Source organism: Benincasa hispida, chromosome 2, assembly GCF_027475165.1.
Source record: "Benincasa hispida cultivar pf3 chromosome 2, pf3_genome.v1.1, whole genome shotgun sequence".
Taxonomy (NCBI): domain Eukaryota; kingdom Viridiplantae; phylum Streptophyta; class Magnoliopsida; order Cucurbitales; family Cucurbitaceae; genus Benincasa; species Benincasa hispida.
In genome coordinates, this window is record NC_143479.1 from 27,874,758 (window position 1) to 27,891,950 (window position 17,193).

At 30.5% G+C, this 17,193-nt stretch overlaps 1 protein-coding gene across 1 annotated transcript; it reads right to left on the minus strand.

Annotated features, from left to right (window-relative positions):
- Positions 1-15,536: 15,536 nt before the first annotated feature.
- Positions 15,537-17,184, minus strand: LOC120071124 (uncharacterized). The gene has a single exon (XM_090311157.1). The coding sequence runs from the start codon at positions 16,663-16,665 to the stop codon at positions 15,754-15,756; it is 912 nt and encodes a 303-aa protein (XP_090167283.1). The 5' UTR covers positions 16,666-17,184; the 3' UTR covers positions 15,537-15,753.
- Positions 17,185-17,193: the final 9 nt, after the last annotated feature.

Below are 17,193 nucleotides of genomic sequence, written 5' to 3' on the forward strand. Positions count from 1 at the left end.
ACAAACATTTCTTTAACAAATGAATTGATTGTGAACTTAAGTTCAAATATTTGAAATAAATACAACCAAAAAGTTAAATATTTTTTAATATTGTTGGCCTAATTAAACGTTCAAACAAAAACTATTAAATGTTCTAAATTGTCAAATTAAAATTTCATTTTGAGTGTAATATTTTTTTAATATAGGTGGCCTAATATATACTTACATAGTTTATGATAAATATCATATTACATTGGTCAAACTACAATGGATGTTGTGGGATTTCTACGTTATATGCATGGAAACATTGTTAATGGATCAAACGGTATAGAATATGATAGACAACCATCTCTTCGTATGAACATGCATCGTCAAACTGACTTCAACACATTAATAGATGGATTATGTGATGCATTATCCATAGATAGAGATGATGGGGTGGAGATAATATTTTGATATGGTAGTTATGTAGCAGGATCTACTTTCTACATTCTTATCTCATTACGAAGTGAAACTGATATATGGTTCATGATGAGCAACGCTCTATACCCTCCAAATAGAGTTGAACTGTATATATCCCAACCCATTGTCCCAAGTCCAACCTCAACGAGAGAAATTGAAACTACTATTGAGTTGGAAAGTCAAAATGTGGAGGATGAGCATTGTGATCCAACTATTGCCACAAATAACGAAGAAGTTGAAATAGACGATGATGATATCGATCTAGATCAACTACCTGGTGAATTTTATGGCGTTCATGAAGTCCCTAAAACTTTTACTGAGATAGACCTGAATGACATGAACATTATACTCGATTCAACAACAGAGGGAAACTGTAATATGGGGTCTGATTCCTTGCTTAAGGGGATGATATTCAATTCGAAATTGGATTTATAAAATACACTGAAGAGCTATTCAATCATTCAACATCAAAATTTTGAAGTCATTGAGTTGAAGAAAACAGTATGGGATGTTAGGTGTAAAAGATATGGCAACGGTTGCATGTGGAGACTTCACGCTGTCTACCGTAAAAAACACGATAAATTTGAAATTACCCAATATAATGGCCTTCATTCTTGTGTGTAAGCAAAACTGAGTCAGGATCACAATCAATTGGACTCAAATCTAATTGAGTTTGAGGTAAGTAACGTAGTTAAAAAAAATTCACCTGTTGATGTCAAAACATTACAAGATATTATCTTTAAAAAATATGGCAATTCCGTTAGTTATTAGAAAATGTAGGATGGAAGAAGAAAAGCAATTGCTAAGATATTCGAATATTAGGTCGAATCGTATAATTTGCTGCCTAAATGGAGGAATATCTTACAAATCACAAACCTCGGTACAGTTATCCATTAGAGGTTAAATGAAGTGGATTGTGATGATAGAATTGTCATGTTTAATAAGTGTTTTGGTCATTTGGACCTACTATTGAGGGTTTCAAGCATTGTCGCTACTTCAAATTGATAGAGCCCATTTGTATGGAAAGTATGAAGGAACATTATTGATAGCTACCTTAGTTGATGCAAATGGTCATATCTATCCAATTGTATATACTATTATACCGGAGGAAAATGTTGATTCATGGGGCTGGCTTTTGAAAAATTTATGGGATCATGTGGTGCATGGAAGGGAGGGAATGTGTCTAATTTTAGATAGACACAAAGTCATTATATCTATCTTCAGAAAATCTAACAACAACTGGGTAGGAGTACACCACAGATTCTGCTTCCGATATGTTGCAAGTAATTTTAACGAAAAGTATAAGAATGGTCTATTGAAGAGCTTGGTGTATAGTGCAAGATCAAAATTTCAAGTTCGAAAGTTTAATGACTGTACGGCCGAACTTCAAACAGTAAACTCTAATTGCTTATGATATTTTACTTCCATAGATCCTATGAAGTGGACATAGTCACATGATGGTGGTTATCGTTATGGATGACTAACCAAGAACGTGGCCGAAAGTATAAATGTTGTTCTGAAAAGAGCCAGAAAGCTACCCATTACTGCACTAGTCCAAGCAACATTCTATCGAACTATCGCTTATTTTCCTGCTCGTCGTGTAGAAATAGAGACTATTCTTGAATCTGGAGAGTGTTTCATAAGGTAAATTATTCATATCTTAGTTATCCCACATGTTCATACTAACTATAGAGGTTTTCTAAGTAATTATCGTATTTGTCATAGGTATGCAGTAAAGAAAATAACTCGTTGGGAACAACGTGCAACTAAACATTCCATTAACATATTTGACCATCGAATAGGGTTGTGTGATGTCACCACATCAATCAACCCAATAACACTGAAGAGTGGAACCACACACCAAATAAAGTTAAGTGAAAGAACATATACGTGCAATAAGTGGCAGAGTTATGGAATTTCATGTTCTCACTCTATGGTTGCATGTAAGACCATTGGGTTAGACTACTTGTACTACATTGAAGACTATTACAAAATTCCCATTTATCTGGCCTGTTATTCACCTCAATTCGAGCCCATCTCTGATAAAAAATATTGGCTTGATCCTAACTTCCCCACTATTTATCCGGACGAATCATGAGTCAGAAAAGTTGGCAGACCATGTACTTCTCGCATACAAAACAAGATAGATTGGAGGGGACGTTACAAGACATGTTACATAATTTGCAGACAAGAAGGACATAATAGACGAAATTGTCCCAATCGAGCTCACAATGCAACTTAGTCATTGGATTTCGTTTTTTATTTATTAACTCGTTCTTGTAACTTTTTTTTGTAACTATAACAACGAAGGGTATATTCCTTATTGTTTATAGTTGTCTTTATTGATTGTAATCACATTGATTTTTAGTAAATATTAAGGTTCAATTTAATATTATTTTTTGGGGATCAGATGGACGAGGATGTCACCATCGGGCCATACAACAACTCAATTTTGTACTTACACCGCAACCATAGATCCGAAGTTGTTTGGGAAGACGAGCATATTGATGCTATGCATTGTCGGCAATGAGAGGTTGTTATTCGAAGGCAGGAAGACCCAGGCCCTCATATATTGAATTATGTACAAGCCGCAGGATTCTATAGAGTCTCTTGTATCAGATTTATACAACTAGACTGGCATCTGATAACGACATTAGTGGAACGATGGCGACATGAGACACACACTTTTCACATGTTGCATGGAGAGTGTACGATTACACTACAAGATGTAACTATCCAATTTGAACTCCCGATTAATGGAAGACCATTGATCAGGTCACTAAATTATGATTGGGAACAACTTTTAGTCGTTCTTTTAGGCGTAACAACGAATGACGCCATTTTTAAGGGAGGTTGTATTAGCCTGCTATGATTAGCTGATTAATTCAACAACTTTGCCCATCTACCAGATAATGCAGATGAAGAGGAACTTCAATGATATGCTCGAGCATATATTCTCACATTGATTAGAGGATTGGTATTTTCCGACAAATCCAATAGTAGACTGCACCTAATGTAACTTCCTTTCTTAGTAGATTTTAATGTTGCTAGGACGTACAGTTGGAGGGCTGGATGTCTTACATGGTTATATAGACAACTATGCAAGGGTGCAGTTATAGATGGCAAAAACATTGCAGGCTCACATTTATTGCTGCAGATTTGGGCTTGGGATCGGTTTCTTCTTTAGTGCCTCGACAACTCCACCGATATGAGAACAACTTGGATGATAGGCTACTTGCAGTATGGTAAGCATTTCTACCTCATTATTATTGTTTTCATTATGAAATATTAATAACTAATATTCAACTTGTGATTGTTGTAGATGGAATGACGACTTTTTTGTAATTAGAGCACCGACGCATGTTCTACTGTAGCATAGATACATATTGGATACACATGTGCCTAGCGAAGTAATATTATATCCATTCATATATTATATATTAATAATGTTTCAATCTTACGGTTCATTCATATTTTGACACATATGCATGCAGATTATTTGAAAGCCATACAATCATCTCATCCAACTATGGCCGCCATATTGTCTCGATGGTAATAAGATATGGACATCCAGATGTCCACTCATATGTTTTTTTTGTTGGAGAATGGCATCACCCAGATCGTGTGATGCGTCAATTTGAGATGTTGCAACAAATTTCTCAACCTTGCAATATAGATGCTCAACTCCATTCACACGATCTAAGAGGTAGTCATGAGTGAGACTGAATTGCATATTTGGCTCCTCAAATTTCAATTTGGGAAAATCGTCAAAAATTGGTTGTTAATGGACCTCCTATTAATAACGGTGAAGATACTGGGTCTGGATATATTGAATGGTATTCCACTGTAAGCATACGATATATAATAAAGTAGGAGCATCCTATCACTTGTTGATATGAGTTTATTATTTACTAGGATTATTTAATTTCATTTCTTCATTGCATACCAAAATAAATTTTAAAGTCATTAACTTGTTATTCAATTCTTTTTCAAACCGATTTTTCAAATTTGATGTTATTTGCTATAAGGGTCTTGCGTAGACTCACCTCTATATATCGAGTGTGATATTTCGATGGTGATGTTCCAATGGAAGAACAAGGTGATCCAACAAGATATTAGGATGTTTCTATTCAATCTAATGTTCAAAATGAGTATCCAGCAACCCCACTCGATCATTTTACACATATGTCCATGATGCCCTCTCCCTCGACATTTGAATTCTTTCCAACAACCCTTAGTATGCTAAGTATGGAAGAAGGATAAACTTCACATGTTCGTCCAGATGTCCATGACCAGTACATGACATACAGACATCATGGTGAGGATATACAATTTACCGAGGAGAGCCAACCATCAAGTGTAAGAGGCCGTGGTGATCGTGGACACTATGTGACTTAACATGATCGATCTAGGCGTAATAGAGGATCTTCTTCTAGTCATGAATAAAGAAAATTGTACATATAATCAAATTCAAACAAAAAAAATGCACTTTCAATCTACAACTCAAACACTTCCATATCCTAAAGAAATTTGAATATTATTTACAATAGGCAGAAGTTAATATATATATTTTTGCATAAGTTTCTAATAACTTTAAACAAAAACAATGATCTGAAATTAAACGAATTGAATATTATTAATATTAATATTGAGTATATCAAATCAATCATAGAAATTTTTTAATCTCAAAGTAACATTATAGTTTATATGGTTAAAAAATTAGTAATATTATTATTAATATAAAAAATGAGATTAATGAGACGGTTGATTTTAGGTAACAATGATTTGGAATTAAATTAATTGAATATTATTAAAACTAATATTTAGTATATCAAATTAATCATAGAATTTCTTAATCAAAATAACATTATTGTTTATATTGTTAAAAAAATTAGTAATATTATTATCACTATAAAAAAATGAGACTAATGAGATGGTTGATTTTAGGTATGTTAAAAGAATAAAAAAATAAAAATAAAAATATCTTTTCTAACGCATTCAACCTTTTTTTCCCTTAGGAATGCATCTCTTCAAGAGACGCATTCAGCTTTTTTTTTTTTTTAATTTTTTTTATATGAATGTGTCTCTTCAAGAGACGTATTCAGTGAAGACTGGTAAAAAAAAAATCATTAATGTGTCTCTTGATGAGACGCATTCGGATAGAGACAAAAAAAACAACTCATTTTCTTAAATAATTTGAAAACTCCCCTTTTATCTAATTAAAATCTAAAATAACCATATTTTCATAATTAACCCTTGATATTTCATAGACATGACAAAATTATCATTTGGTTAGAATTTTGAATAAAAAAATTGAGACTTGGAACGGTGTGATAATAAACCAAAATGAAAATTGAAACTTCAATAGTATTGTACTATTCTAGATAGGCGCACACTCTTTTTAAATTTCAATCTTTATCCAAAGTTATAATGGATTTCTACTCCAATAGTAGTTACGAAATATTTAAGAAAGCTGAAAGATAATATTATAAATTTTTGAAAGATTATATTACAACTTTGAGACCATCTAGGTTGTGTCTGTCTTGCTGGTCTAAAAAAATCCCTTGGTACCATGAAGTGAAAATTATTAAAGAGACGGATACTTGTTAGGAGCTAGAGTATTTCCTCATTTTCATCTTTTGAATCTTTTTTTGGAGTCGACTATTTGGAGGTTGTCCATATGTTGAATGATGAGGTGGTGGACATCTTTGAAGCCTCTTTCTTTATTGACGAGACTAAGGTATTCTTTATTGATGAGGTTAAGATATGTGGCTATGGTCTGGGAGTTGTCTTCTTCTCTCATGTTAGTCTAGTCAAAATGCTCTGATGCACTTTGTCGAGGGCCTTAGAGGAGCAAGAATTTTCTATTATTCATACTCCTTATCCTATATCCCCTTGTGATGTTATCTTGTTAGTTTGTCTTGTCCTCTCTTGAGTTTTTGTACAATGTATTAAATGCTCTTTTTTTAATACTAATAAATAATTATTTATCATTGTTTGATTAAATATTTTGACGAATAAGAAAAATGGAGTCATAGAAGTTCAAAATTCAATTCAAGAGAATACATCCCTCTGATCCAAAAAATTTGTTGACGAGAACTTTATATAATATAATAAAAATAAAGGTAAAAAGTGAGTTTTAAACTTGAGTTTGAGGGGGCTAGAATATAGATCTACTGCTAAATTAACTAATGGCTTAATACTTTTCTAGTTTTGTATATATATATCATATGAAATAAAGTTGGGGTCGCTTGGGCCCATACTAAATCCACCTCTGTCTTAACCTCTCTATCAAATCCTGTCACTACTAAAGTTATTAGATAAAGATATATAAATAGATCTGATGGGTATAATTTAGTAAATAGCTTAAAAATAATTGCTGATTCAGCACCATTATTGAAAATTAAAATTTTAAAAAATCATACCTTACTATTGAGGCTGTGATTATTTTGAATGATAATTTGTGAATGGGGTCTTTTTGGTATTATATATTTTATGCAATGTGCATAATAATAGAATAGGAGGTGGGTGGGTTCAAAGTACTAAGAACAGGGATAGATAGAATAGAATAGAATAGAATAGAATAGAGTGCAAATCTTTTTTGGTGGGTGTTTTTGAGTTGAGATGAATTCAACTTTCAACAGATTGTGTGGGAGATTTTCTTTATTGTTCACTTTGTCATTTTCAATTTCACCATCATAATTGTGTAGACTTGATGGAAGACAAGATATAGTCCATGGATGATGGATCCATTCAATATGTTCTGGGGTTTCTCTCTTATTTAACTTTTTCCAAAAAAAAAAAAGTTTTAAATGAAAAATAAATGAGAAACATTTAGTTAAATTATATATATATATTTTTATAATAGAAAATAGAAAAGGTGTAAAATCAAATTTCAGATTTCGAAGTTAATAGTACAAGTCTATATCAATTAAACTATGCTCATTTTGATAATTAAACTATAAGATTATATCCATAAACCTCTAATTTCGTATCAAATAAATCTCTAAACATTAGAAAAACTATCTTATGTATCAAGTGTTCTTTTTTTTTTCCAATCAATTTTGTGTTTAATGAAATTATTGACATATTCGATATTATTAAAAAAAAAAGTATATAAGAGGAATATAATCTCCTTTGATCTCAAAAGAATAACAAATACTTGATTTCAACCATTTTTTGCACTCAACCTCATTGTCCATGTCAAAGTCATGTGCCACGTGGCAAAATTATTTTTGCGGTTCTTGAATGTCTAATCATGTCGCGTGTCATGCAACATACTTATCTCTTTTTGTTTTTTTCTTTTAATTTTTATTCACGGATTGATATCTATCATTAATAGTTCTAAAATTTACTATATTTTATAAATATTTTTAACAATTTTACTATTTTAAATAATTTCTCTCAATTCTTTTTGGATGTGTCGATGTAACATGATTTAGAAGAACATGTTTGAGACAAAAAGTTGATTATTAAATTATTATAATAATTTATGTTTGAAATATAGATTATTTTATAAATATTTGAGGTGTAAACTATTTTAGTTTGAAAATGAAATAGTAAACAAAGTAGAAAATAATAAAAAAATGATAGAATATAAAATAATAAAAAATGTAACAAATAGTAAATATCATAACAAATGGAATGTTGAAATAGTATTATCTATAACTAATTTAAGAATATAAAATAGTATTTATCAGATCAAAATATAATTATTATAGTTTTAGGATAGTTTTTATCCAAACACAACCTTAAATAGATGGAAAGAAATAGAATTAGGCTTTTATATGATCCATATGAGACCTTTCCTTATAATACCAGGGGTAGGTTTTGCCTACAGAATTCTAAATATAACAATTAAAAATGGTAAAATAAAAGTATAAAAATGATAATTGAATTAATTAAACCAAAGTAGAGAGCTGTATGTGACAGTCCAATCACAAGATGCCATTCCTCTGTCATTATCGGGCCCCTACACGTCACCGCTGAATGCTAATCTCAGTGCCTTTATATGATAGCCTTCTTTCATCTAAGATTTGTAAGGTTTAAAATGTGGAAATACAATTTTACATAAATGTTTAATCTAAATATCGATAAAGTATTTGTAAAGGATAGAAATTTCTAGTGGGATAATGAAAAAAAAAATGTAAAGAAAAATATATAAATTAATAAATAAACATTTTACACTTTAAAAATATTCCTTAATTATAACATATTTATATTAAAGTTATTTTGTATAATTCATTAATTTTTTAGAATGTAATAAAAATGTATCCATCTTTTCCTTAGAAGTTGGATTGGTATAGCAATTTTAGAGTGCGGAATAATGTTTAATCAAACTAATTAAAATTTTTTTCTATCCAATTAAATAAATTAATAAACCTTTTGCTAACAACCAATTTAAACAATAAATTTATGCAAATAAATTCAATTCAAAATAGACAAAATTAAAACTAACACTTTTAAGCATCCAATTTGATTTTAATAAAAAGATTGGTATGAGATATCTAAATACAATTCAATCAACCTAAATAAACATTAAGTAATTAATTTAAGAAACGATAAATATTGTAATTAATTTCATACAATAAAATATAACAACAAATTAATTGCAGAATTAAAGTATGAGAGAGTTAGAGAAATTAACACCAAAAATTCTATAATAGTCCAGCACAACCGGCCAACGTGCTATAATGTTCTTTTTTGAGTGCAAGAACAAACCCGATTCGTTCCATGGTCAACCCTTACAAAATGTTTGTAAAAATGAAGAGCACACTTGACAACTCTCTATAAGAGTGGATTACAAATTTTAACTCACAACAAATTAATCCTCACAATTATTTCTCTAAAAAATTAGATAAAAAGAAGAAAATTGAAGCTTAGAGAGAATAACAATAGTGACTTTGGGTTATGAAAGAAATGTAAAATTGTTATTATGATTTGGAGAAGAAGATGAGTTTGAATAAAGAAAAAAATTGTTAAAAACCACATTTTATTTGGACCATTGAGTCTTAGAAAGAAACAATGGTGGAGATTTTGAACTCTGATATATATTTTTAAATCATTTCTTTTAAAACTCCAAAAAAAAAAAAAAAGGTGTACATAATGTGCCTAAAAATTAGCCTTTATACACAAATATGAAATTATATTAAATTTATTTTCTTTTTATTACTATTCCAAAAAAAAAAAAAAAAAAAAAAAAACTCACCATGTGTAACTTCTCTAATGAAAAACCCACCATATGTCATTTCTCCATTACTCAAAGTGGCACATTTCAATTGGTCTACATTGATGGAAAAAAATTTATCAACTTGAAATTTTTCCATTAAACTTATTTCGATCATATGTTCGTCGTTTGATGTCCGATTTAGTGATTCAAATTGTCTTAGAATCGTTGTTTCGAACTCAACGTAATAAACATTTCAAAATACTCAAATTGTTAATAAATTAATTCATTTTGAGTTTTTAGACCCAAGTATATAACAATATCATGAAAAATTAACATATCGACCTAAACTAAATACTAAAATTGAAATTCAACCGCCTTTGAGATTTTTCTTTTTCTTTTTTATTTTTAGGCGAGATTTTTCTTTCTTTTCTATTTTTCCCCACTAGTTCACAGATTCTCTATTTTTATCATTATTTGTCCAGATATCTCCATTAAAAAAATATTGATTTAATTTAATCAAAATGAAAGTTCAATTGACATCGTATATTAAAAACTACGAGTTTCGTGGTTCCCACGCTCAATTATTGTTCTAAAAAAAGGAAAGATGGATTTGATTTTACTCAATTTAATAATTATACAAAGTAATTCTTAAATTATTGTCCAATTAATAATAAGAAGTTATTAATAATCCTACTCGAATCATCAATTTGATCATCAATTTACAAAGCCTACATCAACTCTAATATCGTCAAGAGAATATAACTCAATTAGAATGCAAAGATATTAATACCATCAAATTCTCTACTCTCAATTATATTTAAAAATAAAAAATAATAAATATTGATGCCGAGGTCAGAGATTCTGTTGGTAACTCTCCCATGTAAATTAAAAAAATATATATTATTATTTTATTGAAAAAAAAAAAAAAAAAAAAAACTGAGGAGCCAAACAGGTTAAACAAGGAGAAAGGGAGTAGTACTAATAAAATCTCAAATCAATTTTACAAAATCCACTCCACATCATACGATGATAGAGAAGAATTACAAATAAAACCACAAAAAAGGGAGAAATTATCTGAAATTAAAATCAAAGCATCACCATAGAAACAAACAGACAAATAGAAACCGACTCTGATATTTAATAATAAGATTAGATTGAGAAACAGAGAGGAATACGTAAATATTTACAAAGGATTTCATTATTTATTTCGGTAGGTGAAAAATCAAGCAGATTCAACTGACTTGGGAGAGAGATCTGAAGTGTGAGAAGCGTCGGCCGATGCGGGAGCGGACTTGGACGACTGCCTGCTCCACGGCATCGAATTCGAACGGTGAAGCCGACACCGGAAGGAACCGGGATGAGTGGTGGGCGAGCAGAGACATTGGCCTTTCGATGAACAGGAGTGCGCCGCCACGCCGTCCCCGTCGCCGGCGCTTTTGGCGGAGGAAGGGATGCTGATGCGCATTTTGCCGTGGGATGCCATTTTTGCAAAGCAATTTGGGGAAACTACAGATTGCGGTTTTATATAAACGGGAGTGGATCTGAAGCAGTATGATCATGCCACGTGTCTATGCTATTTTGCTCTATCACAATCATTTGGGTGAAAATTTGTATCCAATATTATACAAATTTGCAAATACCATAAACTTTGGTTGTTGAAAATTTTCATCTTCATCTTAAACTTCTAAATTTATACTAACATTATTTCATGTTATTTATTATTTTAATAGTCTATACTATGGTAAATAATATCACATATATTTTTCTTATAAAAAAACATCACATATGTTTTAAACTTTCCTTTTAACAAATAAACAATTTCATATTTCAAGAGTATTTTTTTTAAAACAAATTTCAAAGTTGAAACAAACTCCATTTTGTATACTTTAACTTTCAATAATTTTACTCATTACATTGTTTATTTCATAGATCTATAATATATGTATAGTTTAATTGAATATCAAACTCCCTTCACATATTGCTTAACTTTTTTTTTTTTTAAAAAAAAAAAAAGGTGAAAATTCAACTTTTAAATATTAAACTTTAAAAAAAAAACATTACATTATTTCTGAAAATTTTGTATTTTAGAATACCATTCTTTTTAATCATTTTAACGCTTTTAAACACAAACCTATAGAATTAAAGAAAGTAAAAATAACCTTGTAACTATGTAAAAAGTATAAAATATAAATATACAGTTTAAACATTCAGAAAACTAATTCAAATTCGTTCTAATTAGTTGTATGAACGTAAATTTCCAATGATTGGAATGAAATCTTTCGTTTTTTTTTCTTTTTTAAAAGAAGAGAAATCCGATTTTGTTTTTGGCTGGTTTTGTTGCAAAAAGAAAAACAAATACAATCAATAAAAAAATGGAAAACGGGATGAAAAGATTGTAAGTTGTAACTATGGGCGTTTGCTTGTCAATTTGGCAACCACCATTGATAATTGCTCTCTCTAACATGACTAAAATTTGATATTAAATTATAATAATCTTGACAGAAGAACCGACATTATACTATACACTAACAAAAATAGATTTACTTGAAAGAAATAATAGAACATAGAAATGAAAATTTATTGGATTGATTTTATAAGTGTTTAAAAACATTTTCCCCACTCAAAAGAGACTTTTTTTTTACACATTCATAAAGTCATTTTAAAGAGACCCAAAATGTGACAAAAGTCATCTCATATATATAAACTTTAGTCCATTAAATTCTTTCTTCTTCTACAAGGAGAATATATATGATCTAAGAAAATATCCTTATTGAATTGATGTGATTGAAAGAAGAAATGGCTATACAATTAATGAAGCTAGTGAAAATACCTTTTCAAACATATTACGGTTAGAATTTTATACATTCTAAATAAAAGACAAGGGAAAAAAATTTCCCTTTCATTTATAGGTTTTGGATCTAGTTTCTATTTGGTTTCTAAGTTTCAAAATGTTGATTAAGTTTTGAGTTTGGTTTCAATTTAATCCTCAATTTTATCCCTCGAGATTTCATTCCTGTTTCAATTTGATTTTTAGATTTCAACATTTACATTTTTAACGTCAAATTTTCAGTAAATGCTCACTTTTTCATTTTTAGTGTTAATATTTATTAATTAATTTAAAATAATTATAGGTAATTGAGTTTTACTATTTTTCATCATTATTAATATTAAATTTAAATTTTCACTTCATACATATTTTAAATTAATTAATCTACCATCAAGGTTAAAAGTATAAATTTTTTGAAATTTAGAGATCAAATTGAAATAAAATTTAAATTTCAAAGATAAAATTGTAATATTTTTTAATTTATGAGATTAAATTGAAATCAAAATCAAAATTTAAGAACTAAATGTATATCATTTTAAAACTAATTGATCAAATAAAAACTATACCTAATTTAGAGACAAAAATGTTTTTTTTTTTTTTTTTTTCGAATTAAAGATGGGTAACATATCAAAGATTTCTAAAAATTTGAGGACAAAATTGTATGAAATTATGTGAGGTGGGAATGTGGTCCGAACTCCCAACTATAGTGGGTGAGTTCGTAGCAAACAGAAATCATTACAGGGATAACGTAAGGCCATGCCCACATTTAATATTTTATTTAATTAAGATCCTCCAAGTTTTTTAAATTTCTTCAAACACCCCTAAAGTTTATGGTATTTTTCTTTTTCACTTTGACACGGATAATATATTATAATCGAAGTTGTGTTGATGATCGGTTGGATGGATTGGATTACAATTTTATCTAGATCAGGTTAGCTTCAAAATACATTAATAATTTACGCAAATTAGATGGTTTATGGTTTTTATAAAATTTCATTTGAACTATATAATTTTATCTGTATATGTACACATGTATCTTCATTTAATAATTTTCTATAAAAGTAATTCATTAAAAAAAAAAGTACAAACGTTAAACCGAGCATAATTCAATTGACATACGAGTATATTAGAAACCATCAGATCTATAGTTTGAATCCTCCTATCCCCAATTGTAATAAAAAAAGTGCAAACTGCCTTTTTAGTCTCTAATTTTTTAAGAATAAGTGTGCTTGATTCTTGAATTTTCATAATATACATTTTTAGTCCATAAGTTTTTTTTTTTTTAAAATAGGTGTATTTGATCATGAGTTTTCAAAATGTATCAGTCTCCAAGTTTTCATGAACAGGTTTAAAAGGTCTCCTAACTATTTTTTATTTTTATATTTTATAATTATATGAAATTTTGAATTACAAAAATATGATTAAAAAATAAGTTTAGAGATAAGAAGTGGTGTTTAAAACATAATTTTCCAATTTAAAATAATAATAATAAATTATTGTAGGGACCTTTTAAACCTATTTTAAAAAATCCATGGGCTAAAAATGTGCATTTTGAAAATTTAGGAACCAAATGAACTTATTCTAAAAAATTCGGGGACTAAAAAGGTATATTTTGAAAACTCAATGATCAAACATACATATTCTTCCAAACTTGTGAACTAAAAAAGTAATTTTCACTAAAAAAAAAATAGACGATTAAGTCACTGTTATTGAACTTTTACCCACATAGAGTTTAAGGCATGTATTATGGTGAAAGAGATTATAGGATCGAATTTTCCAATCCTAATGTTGTTGAACGTATAATATACAAAAAGAGAGAAAAGAGATGGGAGATTTGGACTAAGACTATATGCTAATTATTATGGAGCTATACTCACATTGACAAAATACTAAAGAATATTGAAGAAATTGATACAAAAGAAAGAGAAACAATAGCTTTGAAAGAAATAAACTTTTATTAAGAATTGGGATCGACACTTTTGAAAGAATACATTTTTACTCTCAGAACTCACCCACTTACTTTTTTTCGCTCTAAGCTTATCTAACTCTCTTCTTTTTCTTAGCTCACATATGGGGTCATGCATATAGGCATGAGATTCTTAGGAACCAGTAAAAAGATCTCTCTAGATTATTCTTGAATTCTACAAATATTCTAGATATTTCTTGAATTAACTTTATCTAAAGAAATTCTCTATAATTCCTTGAACCTAAAACAAGCCTAATAGGACACTTCTAAATCCTTACTCTCGATGGTTAGTATTGTTTTTTATTTTATAACAAAGAATCAATTTAATCTATATGATTATTAGTTTATCACATTTATTTTAATTTCTACCTAATATAATTGAACATTTGAAATGGAACTAAAATTGAATAATTGTTGAAATATAAGAACACAAAATAGTATTTTTAACCTTATATTTATTTTCATGATGGTGATTCTTTAGAATTTTATAAAAAGATGTTAGATAAAGTGAACGTGTGATAGTGATTTTAAAATTGTTAAAATCACTTAAAAATATAACTTTAATCACTCAAATATACTAAGTTTAATATTTGATTTTATCCATAAATCTAATTTTCATTTCATCAAAATTAATTCGATCATTTTTAGAATCAATCTCACCTAAAAAAAAAATCTTCAATTTGTTTGCCCTAATAAATTTGGTGGGTGTAGAAACTGAAGCTTCTCGTCTCTTGTCTGCACCTCAACAGAGGAGTCGTCCTTATCGAAATGGCCACAAAACGGCCGAAGAGAAACAGTTATTTTTTTCTTTTTTGTTTGTTTTTTTTCCATTTTCTAAGCATCATTGCATTGAGACCTGTATTCGAGGTCCCTCAAAAACAGCGATTCTTTCTTTTTCTCTTTCAATACTTTCTTTTCTTTTTGGATTCTTTTGTTCATTAATCTACTTAATCACAACTCACAAGAAACACAAGGGAGAAACCTCAGGTGAAACATCAACATCAAAGTTTTGTCTCTCTGTTCCCTTTCGTTGATTCAACAAGCCTATATATGAAATGGGATTGCTTGTGATTTATTTATGATTTCTTAGTCGGCTAGAAATTCAACTACTTTCCATTAACAATACAAACAAGTGGAAAAAGAACAAAATTTGCAAAATCTAGATAACTTTATGGGTTAGTACAGAGGCGTGGCTTAGATGTCTGCAATGCTCAGGCCAATGCTTTGAGAAACTTACTACTTTCTTCTTCATCACCACATTCAATACATACCCACCATAGAAAGTTAACAACAAAGCTGTAAAGATAGCTCTGACATGACACTAAATCTAAACTTGTCATTGAATTGCATTCACCATGAAGGTGAGGTACAGGGAGAACCAGAGGAAGAAGATGACAGACCATTGTTGGTGTTAGAATCACTCCCAGAATTCCCCAAGGACCTGGCATCTCTCAATGTGACGGAACAAGCCTCAGCTGGGAGCTTCTTCATTGGGGTTAAAGGAGGCGTAGTAGGGAGTGAATGGATAGTACTTGAAGGAGATGCTACAATCTCATCTTCCTCAGAAGAACTACTACATCTTTCCAATCCTGAGGGAGAGGAATTTGGTGTTTCAAATGGGGTGTCTCCTCTGCTTGGCCTGATTGCATCATTGTCATAAATAGGGTTTGATATGTACATAAAATGGTCACTGCCATTGGAAGAACTGTCATTACAGGCAATGGAAGGGTTTAATTTACTCAGAGCACAAGCTTTCGAAATGTACAGATCAGCCGAGGCTGAGATAATGGGCGATGGAGGGTGGGATGGAGTGGAAATGCGACCGATTCGATGAGGACTAAGGGATGATTCATGGGTGTCAATGTCAATAACCCGATGAAGTTGAGAGCTTTGGCTCTTTGCTTCAGGTTCAGCTACATCAGTTACATTGTTGTCTTTAACACAGGGGACGGTGGGGAAAAGAAAGTTTCTGGGAGCACTAAGAACCCCATGAGCATACAAGCTGCTAAGAGAAATGGCCGATCGATTGTTATCCCTGCGAGGAGCTGAAGGAAGAGACCGGGAAATGTCCGTGGCGGCTACAACGGGGTCAGCAGAGGTGTTGGAGGTAGTGGTGGGCGGTGCAACTCGAAGCCTACGACGACGGAGTAACAGAGAGCAGTAGAGCTCAGCAAGCAACACAAGAATGAGGCCCAACACAATGGCAAGGCTAACCACCATTATCAGTGTAGCTCCCAGTATCACCTTGGAAGTTCCCTGCATCTCTCTCTCTCTCAAGCTTTCTCACTTTCTGAATCTCTACTATGAAGTAGTTGAATCTTGAAGGGAAGGCTGTAAATATGAAGGAGTACTAAAAGGGGGGGGGTGGGGGGTGGTAATTTTTGGCGGGAACTAGTCATTTACAATTGATAACAAATAGAGAGAGAGAGAGGTCAGAGGGAATCTTATGCTGTGGGGAAGTAGGACTGACGAATGAGAAGGCTTTTTATGTCCTGTATACGAGATGGAGAATCCACAGTTACATTTTGAGGTCAAAAAGGTCTTTTAACTAACACAGATTTCAACCAAGAAAAAACCTTGGCTGAAGAATGGTCAAATGTCAATGATATTAAACCTTTAAAAGAAAACCAAAATGTCTGCAAGAATACCAAGTTTCGTCCCATAATGTCTAAGACTTGAAAGATGCGATAGCGAGTATATGGGGATGGAAAATTTTGTCCCATAAAAGAAAACCAAAATGTCTGCAAGAATACCAAGTTTCGTCCCATAATGTCTAAGACTTGAAAGATG